This window comes from Hipposideros armiger, unplaced genomic scaffold (genome assembly GCF_001890085.2).
Source record: "Hipposideros armiger isolate ML-2016 unplaced genomic scaffold, ASM189008v1 scaffold_284, whole genome shotgun sequence".
In the NCBI taxonomy this organism is placed as follows: domain Eukaryota; kingdom Metazoa; phylum Chordata; class Mammalia; order Chiroptera; family Hipposideridae; genus Hipposideros; species Hipposideros armiger.
The window spans coordinates 142,866-159,309 of record NW_017731634.1 but is presented as its reverse complement, the minus strand read 5'-3'; the positions used below and the strand labels follow the sequence as shown (position 1 = coordinate 159,309).

The window sequence follows — 16,444 nt, the reverse complement described above, 5'->3', positions numbered from 1 at the left end:
GCAGCCCAGCTCCAGGTCAAGCTGTTGTTCACCATCTTAGCTGTAGAGGGCGCAGCGTCACTGGCCCTCATGTGGGATCTGAACCGGATCTACTGCTCAGAGCTGGGATCCCAAGCCAGCTCTTAACCAACGCGCCACTCGGCCGGCCTGCTCCAAATTCTTTTGCCCACACCTGCGCCTAGTGACACACGTATCACTCGCAGCTTTCCTGGTCGACAGTGGCAGGAGGAGAAGAGGATGATGGGGGGAGGGGCTCAGACCCAATGACCTCTGAGCTGCTGGCTGCAGTCCCAGCCTGACCCTGAAATGGCCCCTGTGCTGTGGGCAGCCACTGCCAGTGGCTCTGTCATTCATTGTCTGATGATGAGATGACTCCGAGGAGGGCAGTTACGAGCATGGGCAGGTCTGGGGCCGCTGCACAGCCCAAGGGGTCACTGACCCTCTTGTAGCATCTGTAAGGGGGCTTGATGGCTCCTGGGTGTTTGAAATGAGGCTGGTGAGTCTGCAACCCGGCACGGGCCCTGGCTCAGAGAAAGTCCCTGTGTGTCTGGGTCTCAGGGCCCCACAGCTCCTGGGGTGTCATCGCCATTCCCTCACGCTGACCCCAGCTCAGCACACAGGATGCCAGCATGGGGCCTCGGGGAGGTGGCGCTACAGAGCTCGGTTCTTTGGCACAGGGGCGCCGAGGGCTGCAGGAGGAACGAGGCAGTGGTCCGGCCACTCCGTCAGCAGGAGGAGAAAGGCCCCACGAGGGGAGGGCAGGGGTCCCGGGAGAGCTGGGTGCTCTCCTCTGCAAGGTCCCCTCATCCTCCCCGGCCCTCTTCAAACCTCAGCCACGTGGGCAGCTGCTAGCCAGCGAGAGGACCACGCCAACGGTCACACAGCAGCCCTTCCGGCACATGCACTCCAGTCACTGTCCCATCCCCTGCCCACCTGTCCTCACCCCCCTGATGCACCTGTGTGACTCTGGTCCTCAGAGCTGCTCCCTAGGCCTGCAGGGTCCACCTGGCTTCCCCCACATGCGTGAGGGCTGCGCCTCTCTCTCCACGGCCCTGAAAATGAGGGCTCAGACCTGAGTGGGTTCTGATCCCTTAAAGGGAGGAAGGGTGAGCGCTGGGATGACTTTCTGGGATGGGGGGTGGGCAGGCGGGAGGAAACGCAGGCCCCTCTAGTTGGGTCCTGCTTCCCATGTGGACACGGGAAGGCCACGCCCAAACTACAAAGTGAACACAGCTCGGTGGGAGGGTCCCTGCTCCAGGCAGAGCAGCACTCCTGGAAGCTGGCGCTGAGGTGAGGGTGGGCACGAAATGCACCCGTCTGGGGTGGGTGGTTCCAGGGCCCCTGGAACCCCAGGACGAGGGCATGAGGGTGAGTAGGTGGGGATGGGAAAACCAGGGCGGGGCGCAGGGGCAGCCAGCCACACCCAGCAGGGACGCCTGGCTGCACACCCACTCATCCAGGTGGAATGCCGAGAAGCGACTTGGTCACATCTGTTGTCACAGGCTCCTGCTTTTACCCCCATGGTTGGCCTCTGCACCCGTGTTCCCTGGCCTGGGGACAGCGGGTGTGTGGGGAAGCTCCGGGGTTCGCCCAGGTCCCGCCCTGGGACCATGAGGTCTAAGAGGTCATGGCAGCACCACCTGCAAGACGGGACTTGGGCTCGGAAGGCCTGCCTCTCCGTGGACAGGCAGGTCATCGTAACCAGCTGACTCTGAAGCACTGGCCCTTCTCCCAGCACGGCCACCCAGAGGGGACTCTATCCCCGGGGGAACCAGAGCGCTGGAGCAGATGTCTTCTCAGACCACAGTCCATCAGAACTCCAGTGAGTGGGGACATCATCTCCCTGTCCCCAGACCCTGCTCCCATAGCACTCCCAGTAGCCTTGGGCCAGCTCTGCATGAGATCAGCAGCCTTCCAGTTTCCAGGAAGAAAGGCAAAGCATTCTTCCACAGCGGCAGAAATCCATTTCAGAGCATAAATAAATAAATAAATAAATAAATAAATAAATAGGTGTTGGATGGTTTTGAATCTGGATGCGATCGGCCAGCGAGGGCCAAAGTACCAGCCACATGGCTCCCACAGGCCCACAAAGGCCCCCCGGAGCCCCTGAGGCTTCAAGTCAGTGGGATCCCCCCTCCCTTTCAGCACCGTCTCCACTTTGCCTCCCCCCAGAGCTCACCATGGAGGGTCAAAAAAACAGCCAGAGGGTGAGGCTGCCTGTGAAGGGAAGGGTGGCCGGGAGGGCAGGACCTGAGAGGACAAAGCACTTTCTGACACCCTTGCTGCTCCCCCAGCCCCTCTCCTCCCGCTCTGGGGTACAGGGAGCAAAGGGCACATCTGGCACCTCCAGGAGCCCGCCTGCTCGCACCAGCTTCCTGCTCAGCAGAACAGCTGCTGGATGTCCCAGTGGACAAACCTCTCTGGGTTGGGGCAGAGGGCACTCTCCTCGCTCATTCAGCCACCAGGCACACCCGCCATTCCCCACTGCGGGTTGGACGTGCCAGGTGCTTAGGACACAGGGGGACCTAGGGAGGTGTGTTCATAAGCGTCACGGAACTCAACACGTGTGGGGCAATCTGAGAACAGAAGCCCTGCGTGGTTATGCCGCCAAGAGATGGGGGTGCGGACCCCCAGAGGGGCTGCCACCCCTGCCTGCCAGGCTCCCTGAGGAGGCGGAGTGGTGGGCAGAGACCTGAAGGAGCCCTGGATTTGAAACGCAGGAGACGGGGCTTTGGGACAAGCAGGCGGCAGAAAGAGCCTGCGATCTCATGCCAGCCACTAGCCACCGGTGGGAAAGGCTTCCCCCTAGGGGAGCAGGGGACCTCACGAAACGTCCCTGGGGCTCAGAGAAGGGCGCCCAGGAATGGCAACCAGAAGTGTCCACAAGCGCCCTGGAGCAGAAGCCCCCTCCTAAGCGGGCTGAGCAGCTGCCCACCCCAACCAGCACCATGGAACTCCCAGGAGCCTGGGCCCCTGGAAGTCCCCAGCCAACCACGGGAAGGGCAGGCAGGCCAGGCCACTGCCACCATCGTAATCCCTTCTGAGCTGCAGCTTCCCTTGCACCAACTAAATTCGCTGGGGTCACAGGAAAGAGGAATGTCCGGCCGAAGTCACGTGCAGCATCCGGGACTCGGCTGCTCACAGTCCTGGATGCAAAGGCCCCCAGACCAGAGACCCAGCTCCTTTCAAAGATCACAAGGGATCTTCCTTCTGGGAGCATAGCAAGACCCAGGGTGGGAATCCTGGGGGCCTGGACTCCCCCCTCCACACACGTGGAAGCCTGTCCAGTCCTCCCGTGTGGCCAGGTGCACCTGGCCCTCTGGGAAGCACTGGACAGGAGACCGTAACCTGGGCCTGGGCCGCTCGCCCACCCCTCTGCAGCCCCTCTGCAGCCTTTCCAAGCTCTGCAGGCGCCAGGAGCGCTGGGGTGGGGGCCGCCAGCAGGCTCCCCTTCCCTGCCCCCCCCCTCCGGTCGGCTCCCTTTGGCACCAGTTTTCCTTTGAGGCCAACACAAGGATCGATTGCCGTTTCAGAGAGACCGCTAAACGGCCGGCTGGGGAATCGTCTTTCAGAATTAAGTCCGTCTCAGCAGGCTCCCTGACCTCTCTTCCTGCCCGTTCTGGGGCTGAATTCCTTCTCAAGTCTCTCAGCCCCGAACCGCACGTGTTCAACACATAAACCAGCTCCGCGTGGCCCCTGTCTGGGCACAACCCGCCCCTGCACAGGCGCCCCCAGGCCCCGGACAGGCTTTGGAAGGAAGTGGAGACTGGCTGCTTCCTTTCTGCCTCCTCCAAGCGGGGCTCCCTGGGCGGACCCTGCTCGGCAAGGACCCAGATTTCCTCACCTCGGCCCGGCGCACAGCGTCCGCCTTAGCGTGCAACCCCCGTTACAGCGTTAGGGGGACTGAGGAAGCGAAGAGCAGAGGCCGAGCGGCCCTGCCGCGGGAGCGCCCCCAGACCCAACCCCGGAACCTTGTCTCTTCGCCTCCCTCTCCCCAGTTATGGCGAAGAGCCCGCTGTTCTCAGGACCCCGGGGATAAAGCCGCCCAGGAGCCCGGGTCTCCGGACGCGCCGCCGAGCCCTCCCGCTCCCGCTACTCACATGCTGGGCTGAAGGCGGAGCAGGGCGCCGGCGCCCGCTGGCACGGCGGGGAACAGCAGCACCAGGGCCAGGGCCACAGCTCGTCCCGCCGCCCTCGCCTCCGGAAGGACAGGCATGTCGCCCGCGGCCCCGCGCCAGGTCCCTCCTCGGGTCCCCTGCTCACACGCGGCCGCGGCGAGCCCTCGGAGCCGCCGCCTCCACGCGCACCATGGTCCGTCTGGGGGCCCGGGGTACAAGGGGCGCAGCCACAGGCGCCCGTGCCCGATCCGCCGAGCCTGAGGTCGCTGCAGGTGCAGAGGGTCCGGCTTCCTGCCCGCGCCCCGGGGGCCGCGGAGACCTGCGCGCCCGGGTCTGTTCTGGCGCGGAGAGCCCGGTGCGCGCAGACCTCCGCGCGCGAGTCCGCCCCGCCCTCGCCCCGCCCCCAGCCGGACCCCAGACCCGACCACGCCCACAGCCCGTCCCCGACCGACCCCTTCCAGCCGAGACGCGCCCCGCCCACATCACCGTCCCTTCCACGTCCCGGCCCCGCCCTGTCCCCGCCCCTCCCTGGCTCCCAGCCCCGCCCAAGACCCCTCTCGGGTCCGCACCCCAGCCCCACCTCCCACCCCACCGCGTGCCGGGCCCGTGTAGCCTCTTCGCTCTCCCCGCTCCTCTCCGGCTGAAAGTCCCAGGTCCCAGCGATCTGAGTGACCAACCTCGGCGGGGCGCCAGAAAACACGCCCCTCACCTGCAAAGGCTGCTCTGAGCGGCCCTGGCCTCCAGACCCCGTCCTCATCCTCGGGGCAGCCTCTGCAGCCCTACACGTGCCTCTGGGCACTCCCCGACCACCATCTGGGCATTTTTATCCCTATACTGTGCAGAGCGTTCTTGGCCATCGGCCCGGGGCATTGGGGGCACCCTGCTCCCCACAGGCGGTCTGAGACAGGACTCTCGCTTTGGAGGACTTACTTCTCTTTTAAACCCAATTTTGGTTTGGAATTCACTTACTCCAGTGCAGTGTGAGGACCAGGTGCTCCAGGGTCCCTGGAGTAGGACAGTCCCCTGGGGAGGTCTTTGAAGAGCGGAGGGAGGTGCAGTCTGCGTGGGACCAGGTGGGCGGTCAGGAGTTAACGCGCCATTGTGTGGAGGATGAACGCCTGCCAAGCCCAGCTGTAGAGCCCCCAGATGGGCAGCCTCAGTGCCCAGATATCAGCACTTTTCTCCGCTAATACATCATGGGGTACGAGTGGCCTGACCAGGAAAGCTTAAAAATCCCCGCCCTCATACAGAGCCCTGGGGCCTCTGGCGGGGAGGGGCATGGGGGGTGGAGACCCCCAGCTGTCCAGAAGCAGTGAGATGCAACAGTGCCCCCCCACACACACCATTTTCTGAGCCTTCCACATCGCCAGAGAGTTACAGTCCTCTTAATGTAGGGGGTCCCTGTCAGGCCAGCCCTGCTGCAACCATGCTGTACAGATGGGGAACAGATGAAATTCAGGGGGCAGGCAATATCCCCAAGTCACCCAGCTTGTAAACTGCAGATCTGAGAACTGAACACAGGGGTCTAGCTCTGGGAACCCTCGCCCAGCCCCCTATCCTGCTGCCTATGAATCTAAGAAAACCACTGAAGCCCATGAAGAAGACAGAGGCCCAGCAAGTCTGACCACCCCAGGGCGGGGGGGGGGGAGCGGGGGGTCTCCGTTAGCTCAGGTTGCCCAACAAAATGCCACAGCAGACTGCTGTTTCTCACCATCCTGGAGACTGGAAGTCACAGCTCAGGGGACAAGCTGATGTGGTTCCTGGTGAGGGCTCTCTTCCTGGCTTGCAGATAGCTGCCTTCTGGCTGTGTGCTCACACAGCGGAGAGAGAGAGACAGAGACAGTGGCGTCTCTTCCCCCTCTTACAGTGCATCAGCCTGTAGGCTCAGGGCCCGACCCTTATGACCTCATTTAACCTTAGTCACCTCTCTGTAGTCACATTGGAGGTAGGGCCTCAACATTTGGATTTGGGGAGAAAATTCAGTCCACAGCATATTTCACTGTCTTCTGGAAACCCCAAAGGCAGGTTGGCATCCCTGCTTGACCTGACACCCCAAGCACAACCCTGTGTGCCTACCCTGCTTAATCTTGTCCCTGGGCCCTGGCTGGGATCACAGCACCAGGGCTGGCCCACACCGGGGTTCCAGGCCCTTGCTCTCCTGGACTCCCTGACATCCATTTTCTAGGGACTGGCCCTGGGAAAGCCTCCGAGGACCCCACATTGGTGCTGGCCTGACCTGGGTGCCGGTAGGCATTAGCGAGCCCCCTGCCTGAGAGCTTCGGGTGGGTCCGCCCACTTCCCACCTTTACAGCTTACCCCTTCCTCCTCTTCCAGGGCTGCGCTTGGCACTCGAGACGTATGTGTTGAATGAATGAGTGAACACCTTTCAAACGGCCCCCAGCTTCTCTGCTGAATACCATCCTGTGCTCACCCGTGGGGTGAGGGCGACTCATCATTTCAGAGAACTCTCCAGCTTCTCTGAGGAAGAAGGAAGGAATCTGGGGGGCTCGTGGGGTTAAAGCAGGGGCCGCTGGGCGGAGGGGACTCCTGTTTGGTGGGGCCTGGAACGTCTAAATTTGAGGGGCCTCTTTAAGAAAAGTAAATATAAAACTAAGTTACTTCACTAACTACAAAAATACATGACATGTGCACACATCCCAGCCCCACTCCTACCCCTCGCTTGGAAGGGCCCCTGAAGCATAAGCTGTATGGACGTCACAGTCACCTGCCTCTACCCGCCCTGCTGTCTGGGGCACCAAGTTCAGCCACCAGGTGAACAGCCCTAAGACAGATGCCAGGTGGGCAGGTAAGTGGGAAGAGGGCAGACACTTCCTGCTGGAAGTCCCTGTGGCTAGGCCACCTGCCTCACCACCACCACCACCACACACACACACTCGGTAGGTCTGTGAACTTCCTGCTGCCCCAGACAGAGCTGTCATTCTCAGGCACAGGTACGGATGAATGAACCCCCAGCACAGAGCTCACCTCTCAGAACAAAGCTTCTCATGCAGGCTGTCTGGCATCCCAGATGCTCACGTGCACCCCCACCGGCGTGGCCAGTGGTCAAACATCCAACCATTTAAATGCTGAAGTGTGCCTTCCTGCACAGACAACAGATGTGCCTGAGACGGGAGCTCTGATTGTGTATTTGAAACAAGTAATCAAATTACACATATGGGTTTACAACACCTTTGACAACAGATTTAACTCAAACAAGTGTTTTTGCAGTAATTAGTTTAAAAGGAATATAATAAATCTTCCCTGAGAGTTATCTATCTGGGTCCATTTTCATCACGAAATGACAGCTTGTGGGACGGTGCAAACATTTTCCTGGTCTGCAGCTTCAGCTTTAAGATGGTTGACAATGCTTCTGGACAACGTTTAAGTTTCTTATTTCGTGTACTCAAACGTATAGTTTTTCACGCTGCGGGGTCCTGCATTGCTTAGAAATAAGCACTCAGCTTGGAAAGGTCACAAATATTTTCTCCCTTATTAACTTTTTTTGGCACGCATTTATTTCATATGGGATTCACGCTGCTATGTGCTGGAAAGGGAGACGCTAGCTGTCCGGTTGTTCCAGTGCCATTAGCTGGCCAGCCTGCCTCCACCAATGTGACATTGCATCTTCAACAGGCACGAATCACACAGACTGCCAGTGGGAATTTCCGCTGAGTCTTGCTCCAAGCCCACATGGTTTTGCTATCTGCCCTGCATCACGGGAATCAGCGATGCGCCATGGTCGGTCTTGCGGAAGCTTACTGATGACAGGCTTACATGACTGCACAGAGGGCACCTCCACCCCCTCACTCTTTTATTTTCCCCGAAAATTACACTGGTCATTCTCTCTCATCATTCTTCCAAATGAGCTTTGGAGTCCCTTTATTCAACTTTGAGAAGGGCAAGAATTGTGGGGAGCCGCACTGGGAGCGGGCACTGGGAGGCAGTGCCCCCTGGTGTACGACGTGGAATTGCACCCACGGGGCCTCCATGTATCAAAGGCTTCAGACACTCATTGAGTGAAAGCTGGAGCTGGGAAGGCGGGTGTTGGGCCACCTTAGGTCTCAGGTCCCATTCCGGAAGCCTTTAGCCAAACTGTAGCACGATGTCCCAATTCCACCTTGGGGTTTGCTGATTTGACTTACAGGATTTGGTTATCACAACCCCGAGTGTTAGTGGAGTGTGAGACACCAAGTGGAAGTGTGGGACTGAATAAAGGAAGTCTCATTTCAAACGGAGTGGGGCTGCCAAGCGGGAGCCCTCCCGCACCACCACGCTATGTCAATGACACACCCCAGCAGGAAGGGACATAAGTTGCTCTCCCAGCAGGAAGTGTCGCCGCTTTCCTACCCCAGCAAGAGGAGGAAGGTCTTCTCCTTGCCCAGCAACAAGCACAGCCCAGGGACCCCGCGCAACTCAGCCGGTGAAGAGCCGCCACCACCCTGAACTCTCACTTTCCTCCGTGGACTCTGGTTCAAAGCACCCTTCCCAACTTCCTCCTTGTCTATATTAACGGTCCTCTCCTTTGTTTCCTGGACTTGCCTACCGTTTTTGCTACAACATGCTTGTCCGATTGTAATTCTCTGCTATTCCCGAATAAACCCATTTTTGCTGGTAACAATAACTGGCCGCTGTTTTCAAGGTCAACGTTGCGCAGTCAGACCAGGAAGAGAGACCTGAGCAGCAGGGCCACGCGCAGAAGCCAGGAGTTGACAGTGGCCTGGCCTGCTGCCACCACACAGCTCCCTCCGCCTCCCTGTCACATGCATGCCTTAGGCCTGGCTGGATGCGCGCTAGTCCCAGACTCTGACACTCCGGGATTGCACAGGGAATCGCGCAGGCTTTGGAGCCTAGTGCGCAGGCGCGAGGAGAGATCGCGTTTCCTTCTCACATCTGGCAAACGACCGCTTAGCTTGCGTGAAAAGCATTTTTTAGAAGACACAGCTTTTCGGTGTTTTTGTCTCATTCTCGGCTGGAAATAATAAAAATAGCCTTGGCCCAGGGAAACATTATGTGAGGAGATGGAGGAATCACCCGCCAGCTTGGCTGGTCTTTTCCAAAGCAAGCTGCTTCTCCCGCTTTCTCCTAAGGCGCTGCTCCCACTAAGGCGGGCCCGCTCTACCCCTGGAGAGCTGGGAGAGAGGGCCTCGCAGAGAAGCCGGCCGGGCCTCCCAACGCTCCCTGAACCGACATTGTTTGCAATCCAAGAGCAGGATCTAGGCCTCGTCTGGATTTTCACAAACACTTCTGACCAGAGAGCAGCCAATGAACCGGTGACAAGACATTTTCAGGTCTTCGGATGAGAGTCCCCAGGGGTCTGTGGCGTCCAGATACCGAGGGAGCCTCTGCCAGATTCTACAAACAGGCCCCACCGAGAGGCGACCAGGAAGCCAGCGTCATTCGGGCTGAGCCATAGCCGGGGAGCCTCTGGATACGCGAAGCATCGCGTCTGACACCCTGGGCCCGCCCCCCAACACTGACTCAGTGGGAGGTCCACGGGCAGCTGGCTCTGGGGCTCATTTCTATCCTTCCTCATTGGCCCCAGCAGAGAAATTAAAATCAAAGAAGCAATCTACGCACACAAAGTGGGCCCTGCGGCGGGGCCCTGAGTACGGTGGGTAAGACGGCCATTCCGGAGCTGGCTCCTAGTTCAGGGCCCCTCTGCGGATCAGACCAAGGGGGTCTGCTGAGCAGCCGTGAGCCCTGGACAGGGCGCAGTGCTCTGTGGGCTTCAGTCCACGCATGGGAAACAGAAGCAGCACAGTGGCAGCCCCCGAAGCTGGTTCCTGCCCCACCTTTGATCCAATGGGCCTGCTGGGCTGGGTCACCACTGTGCTGTGAAGTCGCAGTCCTGGCCCGCACCCCTCACAGGCCCGCACCCCCTTCACCCGTCCCTGCCCTCTTCCCTGGGGCGGGGGCGGCACCGACAGGGAGCGAGGTCTAGAGATGGTGCAAGGGTATTTATATCACCTGCCAACACCAAGAGCAGAAACTGTACCCTATTCACGCAACAGTGCCAGGTATTGGGGTACAGTGGTAGGGGGTTCAATTGTGTCCCCCAGAAAGATACGTCCAAGTCCTAACCCCCGGTAGCTGCGATGTGACTGGATTTAGAGAAAGAGTCTCTGCCAATGTGATTAAGTTAAGGATGTCCAGAGTCAATCATCCTGGATTTAGAGTGGGTCCTGAGCCTAGTGACAGGGGTCTTTGTAAAACACGGAGACACAAGGAGAAGGCCACGTGGCCACACGGAGGCAGAGACAGGCGGTGTGGCTGCAAGCCCAGGGACGCGAGAGATTGCCGGCCACCACTGGAAGCTGAGGCAGGAATGGCCTCCGGAGGGAACCGCCCTGCCGGCGCCTTGACTCGGACTCTGGTCTCCAGGCTGGGAGAGGACAGATTTCTGTTGTCTTAGTCACCCAGTCTGTGGTCATTTCCTACGGCAGATAAGCTGTGACCAGGCCGACCACTGCTGGCCCTGCCCGGGGAGCCCCTGGCCTAGAAAGGAGATGGTCATGCACGGGGCGGGATGCCGGCAGCCCCCCTAGCCCGGCTGTCTCAGCAGTGCCGGGGGTGGGGCAACAGAACATCCTCCCACAGCCGAGTCTGGGACACATGGACCTTCTTGATGGACACACTTTCCCTGGAGTGGCCTTTGCACTTCTCTGGAACAAGACAGCACATGTCGCCCCACCCCACCTTGCCTCCCATGCCGAGCAGAACCAGAGCCAACACTCCAGGCCCAGGCAACGTCCTTTCCCAGATCTCCTGGCCCCCGAAACCTAACCTGATGTCCCCCAGCATCCTCCTGGCTCCTGCTTGCTGTGGGAAGCACATCGTGAAGTCAGACCTTCCCACGGGTCACACCATCACACTGCCTGCGGCTCCCCGAGGTGCGCACAGCACTCGGGGTCCCAGGGCCCAGCCAGGTGAGCAGCAGGGTGGGGGCCGTGCAGGGTGCAATGACAGTTACCCTGGAAATGACTCTGCCTTTAGAAACTGCAAAAGGGAGAGTTGTGTCACATCCTGTCTCCCCACAGCCTGCTCTTACCCTTAAAGCTGAGAGTGTGGAGGCCTGACCCCCAGGCACAGTCCCCAGTCTGCTGGGAAGGGCGTTTCTTTGTCGAAGTTGTCCCTACTTCTGTTATGACCCGCCAAAGTCAAAGATCAAAGGCAGTCTCTCCAACACATCACAGGGGAGCTCCTTAATGGGTCCCCAGGGCCCTCAAGAGCCACCGAGCACTGCCCAGCCTCCATCGCAGCCTGGGACAGGCAAGGTCCACGGCCTGGTTCCTTTGAGGATGGAGAGATGACTCGCCCAGAAGGCCACTTCTCTGGAGGTGAGCTGGGCCCACAGACCCTGCAAATGAGAATAATCTCCAGGCTGCACAATAGCTTCCTACCCGGGGGAGCTGGTGCCTGGCACCCTGAATCTCCGGCATCTCTGAGGCCCAACCCTGGAGCTCCTGTTTGGCAAGTGCCTGGCCCCACCGTGCCCTCGACCCCGCCTTCCATCAGAGACAGATGTCAAAGGTGGGACCCACTGATTTTGTAACATGCTAAACCACAACATCTGGAAGCTAACAATGCACACCTTCCAGCCGAAACTCCGTCTTCCTCAGGGAGAAGCAATAAATAATTACTTCATCTCCTGCTTAAGTGCAGCCCAGTACTGGGCTCTGGGCCTTGCGTGGGCAACTCTGCCACCTGCCGACGGGAGTGGGAACAGCCTTTCAAAGCCCCGGGAAAGGAGCGTCGCCAGTGCAGGGACCCAGCTCGCAGGAGCCGTCACAGCCGTCTTCCCTTCCCCTCGACCAACTGCGAGTGTGGAGAGCAGTGATCCCCATTTGAACCTTCTCACTGTTTGCACATGGAGTACCATCTGACGGGAGAACTGTGTCCCCAAAAGACCCACTCAAACCCCGACCCCAGTACCGTGAGTGTGGCCTCATTTGGAAGTAGGGCCTTTGCAGGTACAGTCAGGTTAAGATGAGGGCGTTAGGGCGGGCCCCACCCCCCACCCACACCCCCCACCCCAACTCACTGGTGTCCTTACTAGAAGAAGAGACAGATACAGGGAGAAGGCGGTCATGTGGCGATGGAGGCAGAGATTGGGGTGATGTGGCCACAAGCCAGGGGACGCCAAGGGTTGCTGGTAACACCAGAAGCTGGAAGCGGGGAGGAAGGCGTCTCCCCTACAGGTTTCAGAGGGAGTGTGGCCCTGTGGGCACCTGGGTCCTGGACTTCTGGTCTCCAGACAGAGGCAATACATTTCCATTGCTTTACGTCTTCCCCTCCCCTCCACCGCCCCGTTCCCTCTCCCCCTCCCCAGTTTGTGGTGCTTTGGTGTGGCTGCCCCAGGAAATAAACACACCATCCAATGCTATTGATCACCTGTGCACGCCAATCACCTCCCTGGTCATACCTCAAATTTGTGGACCTGCAGGTGACGCCCACAACCACTGAAGGCGCAGGGACCCGGGGCAGCATCCTCATCGTCACGCCTACTCCTGTCAGCATCCTGGGGACGCCCGGGCCCATCCATCCGACTGGTCCTGTGCTCCTCCTTGCCCGAAGTTCATCCCGCTCCCCGGGGTATGCACAATGCTCTCTCGCTCTGCGACATCCCGTTCCAGCAGCCCACTCACAGACCAAAAGCTCCAGATGCCCAGGTCTTTCTCGCCCTACATCCATCCGCTCCACCCAGGCCTCTGCTCTTCATCCTCCAGTCTCCGAGTCACTGGTCCCTGTCGAATCGGCCGCCATCTCTAGCCAGACCTGAAACCTAGACTCAAGGTCCACAACGTTGACAATGTTAGGAGACACTCCTACACGTCACGCGGGATGTGCCAGGCCCTGACCAGTCCTCCCTGGGGCATTGCACAGGTCTGCGTTTGCAGACAGCACCCTTGAAGGTGAAGCAACCTCCTTCTGGGGCGAGGGCCGCTTCTTCTCCTGTAACACACCCACTGTGTGCAGCATCCAGCCAGGAGCACCAGCTCCCCCCTGTGGGACCTGGGGCTCAGGGAACCGGCACACCATGCTGACGCTCCGCCCACTGCTTTTCCTGTGAATAATCGTCTTTTGTCTCTGACCTGGAAGTCTCCTGTCTTCTGCCACTATCCCAGAAATGGTGGCAGTTTAGTCTGTTACCTCACAAGTGGGGTGAAATCCTTGACCCGCACAGTTCTTGGCAAGAACTCTTTCACAGGATCTCAGCCTCTCCTTTCTCCCTTGTCTTCGTCCAAAGCACCCAGCAAACCCCCGGTCTAGACCAGTTCACGCCTACCAGCTGCTGTGTGGAAGATGCCACTGCAAACCTCCCAGGGTCCCCCAGCTGCTCAGGGATCTCCACGCCCACCCCCAATCAGCTCCCCCGCTCATCACTGCTATTCCAAACCATCCATCTTTACCACACCTCCTGGCTGCATACCCCCAGCCCCCCAATGAAGAAAACAATGTCCTGAGAACGCCTCAGTGCCTCCTCCCATCGCGTCCCCTCCAGACCCAGCCTACCTGTCTCCACCCTGTCCCCGAGCCAAGGGGGGCCGGCCTCCCGCCCTGAGCTAACCCGGCCCCTGGGCTCCAGGTCCCTCAGCTGCTGCCAGGGTCTGGGTCCATCCTTCGGGCCCTTGTCCTCCTGCATCTCCAACCTCACTCGCATCATCCACCCCACAGACGCTCACCGAGCGTCCCGAGGGCCCAGGCTGTGCAGGGCCACACACGCTGCTTGGGAGCTGGCCAGGGTCCTCTCCACACTGGACGTGTTAGTGCCCTTAAGCCGCACGCCCACCTGTGAGCTAGGCCTTTACTCCTGCTTTCCAGATGAGGAGAGGGAAGCAGTGAGTTTAAGTAACCCAGTCAAAGTCAGCCACAGCTACGGACGGACGAGCCGAGCTCAGACCCAGCGTAGGCGGACCCTCAGGGGCTAGCTGTCCCTTGACAATGACCCAACACTGCTGCCACCGCCCAGAACGCCCTCCAGCCGTCTTCCGTGATGGACCACTGCTTCTCGCTCTTCCCGTCCCACCTTCAGCGACGTCCCCTAAACCGTCCCCCCTTGTAGTCCCCCATCTTCACACCCCCTCCACCCCCACTGAGACAACCCTGCTCAGGGTCACCAGAAGTCCTGCTCTCAAAGGAGACAGCCGCTTGTCCCTTGTCCTCGTGTCTGAGCGTGGATGCAGATATTGGGTATCAATGAATATGCACACAAGCAGGGGGGTGTCTGGGCGCTCCTCTGTCTGCCCCTCCCAGGAGCAGGGGTGGGGCGTCAGAGCACAGGTCTGGGCTTCAGAAGGTCCTAGCTCTTTGCTGATGTGTGACCTTTGCAAAGTGACAGCCTCTCTGAAACTGGTTTCTCCTCAGTAAGAGGGGGTCATACTGCCCCCCATGCATGTGTATTGGGAGCAAAGGCACTATTTGCCACATTCCTGGCACTTAGCACAGTTTCAATAACAGTTAATATTGAAGCGGCTCTTAACTTGGGCCAGGCAGGGTGCTAAGCACGTTACAGGTATTAACTCACATAATTCTCCCAGCACCTGTTGGAAGTAGGAACTGTTATTATCTCCACTCACCAGAAGAGTAAACTGAGGCACACAGAGCCTGTGTCCCAGTCCATGTGAACAGAGTGGAGGAGCCCAGGAGGTCGGTCTCCCCAGAGCACACGCTCAGCTACCATCATTGACGGGCCCCTGGTTCTGCTTGGACCCCTCCCTAGTGAAGAGAAACTCAGAAAGAGGGTCAGCCGGCACCCCAAACCCCATTGCGTCATGGGGTCCATTCAGGCCCACCCCACAGAGACTGGCCAGAGCAGACTCAGCCACGGACTCTGGTTCCCAGAGAAGAGGGGTGCCCTGGTCCACAGAAGGGGCAGCAGCTGTCCCCAGCCCACCTCAGGCCAGAGGGGCTCAGCGCACCTGGCTACCTGTCCTCAGCACTCTTTAAGGCTGTTTTTTCTAGGAAGCCAAGTACCAGACGTTTCAGTATCTGCGGTGTTTCAGTGCCCGTTTCTGTCCATGTTGACACCCAAATAGAGGCATGAGTGGCTGTCCGGGACCCGCTGCATGTGGGGCGTCGGCACCCTCCTCTGAGTGGGGTCCCAGGAGCAGAAGGCTGGGCCGGCCCTTGAATTGTGCACAAACCGACGGCCTGTGCCAGCCGTGTGGCCTCGGGCATGTCACCAGAACTCTCCAAATCTGTTTCTTCAACCGCAGCGAGTACACAGCAGTGTGTTTACATCGCTGGGCCCGTTGTGAAGTTTAAAGAACTATGGAAGTGTTACAAACCCCAAAGAGCCTATCACGTGCAAGGGACTAGTTCCACTGAACTTGCCCATCAAACAGGGTGCACAGACAGGCGCGCGCGGCAGCGACCCAGCCCACAGAGCGGGCTAGTCCGCGAACCAGCCAAGAACGAAGCAGAGCGTGGTGCTGAATGGTAAGGTCTCTGGGTGTTGCAGGATGGACACATCGGGGAGGCCGGAAGGCTTTCAGGGTGGAGGGGGTTAGGAGTGCCTGCAGCAGAGGCAGAAGTCCCGAGTGACCCACTGGGTGAGGCTCGGGCACTCACAATGGGGAGGGGCTGTAAGTGGCCATGTATGCGCGGCCCGGGGTAGGTGCAAAGAGACAGCAGCGAGGTGGCCTGGGGCCCGCAGGGGCCGCGGCCCACACCTGAGGCCCCCGGAATGGACGGCAGACGCCCAGGGAGGCACTAGCTCCGGGCGAGGAGATCATTCCGCGGAGGAACGATTGCGATTCTAGGACAAGAGCAGGGGCCTGGAGACCTGCCTAGATGGAGTGACTTTGGCAAGTGACCTGGTCCCGTGCCTCAGTGTCCCCTTCCTCGAGACTGGGGTCCGCGGCGCGCCGTTTCCTAGGCGCAGTGAGGACTGCACATCAGCGCTGGGCCCGAGCCGGGAAGCCCGCGCTGCCCTGGCCATGCGATACGGACGACGCCACGCGACCCCGCGGCGCTCCCGGCAAGAGGCCGCGTCCAGGGGGTGGTCTCCCCGGGTGGGAGCCTGGGGTTCCTTCCCGGACTTCCCACGCACTGCGAACGTCCGTTTACCGGGGAAGGGGCGTTCGGGTCCAGACGTCCCCTTCTCGCGGAACCTCCGCGTCTCCCTGGCAACTGGCCACGACCCCCGCCCTTCCCCGTTGCGTAAACAGGAAGTGGGCGTTTGCACGGCCTGCGCTTCCGGCGCAGCGAGGGGCGGGAGCAATTGTGAACGGCGTCTGAGGGGACCAATCGCGGAAGGCATCTGGAGACGAGCCAATAGCGAGATCCGGCGTGGCCCTGTGGGCACCTGGGTCCTGGACTTCTGG

At 59.9% G+C, this 16,444-nt stretch overlaps 1 protein-coding gene across 1 annotated transcript in view; it reads right to left on the bottom strand.

Annotated features, from left to right (window-relative positions):
* Positions 1-4,216, bottom strand: part of MEGF6 (multiple EGF like domains 6) — a 97,928-nt gene extending 93,712 nt beyond the window's left edge. The window contains exon 1 of the mRNA XM_019658434.1: positions 4,101-4,216. Within this exon, the coding sequence (XP_019513979.1) occupies positions 4,101-4,216 (116 nt within the window). The remainder of the gene's footprint in view (positions 1-4,100) is intronic.
* Positions 4,217-16,444: the final 12,228 nt, after the last annotated feature.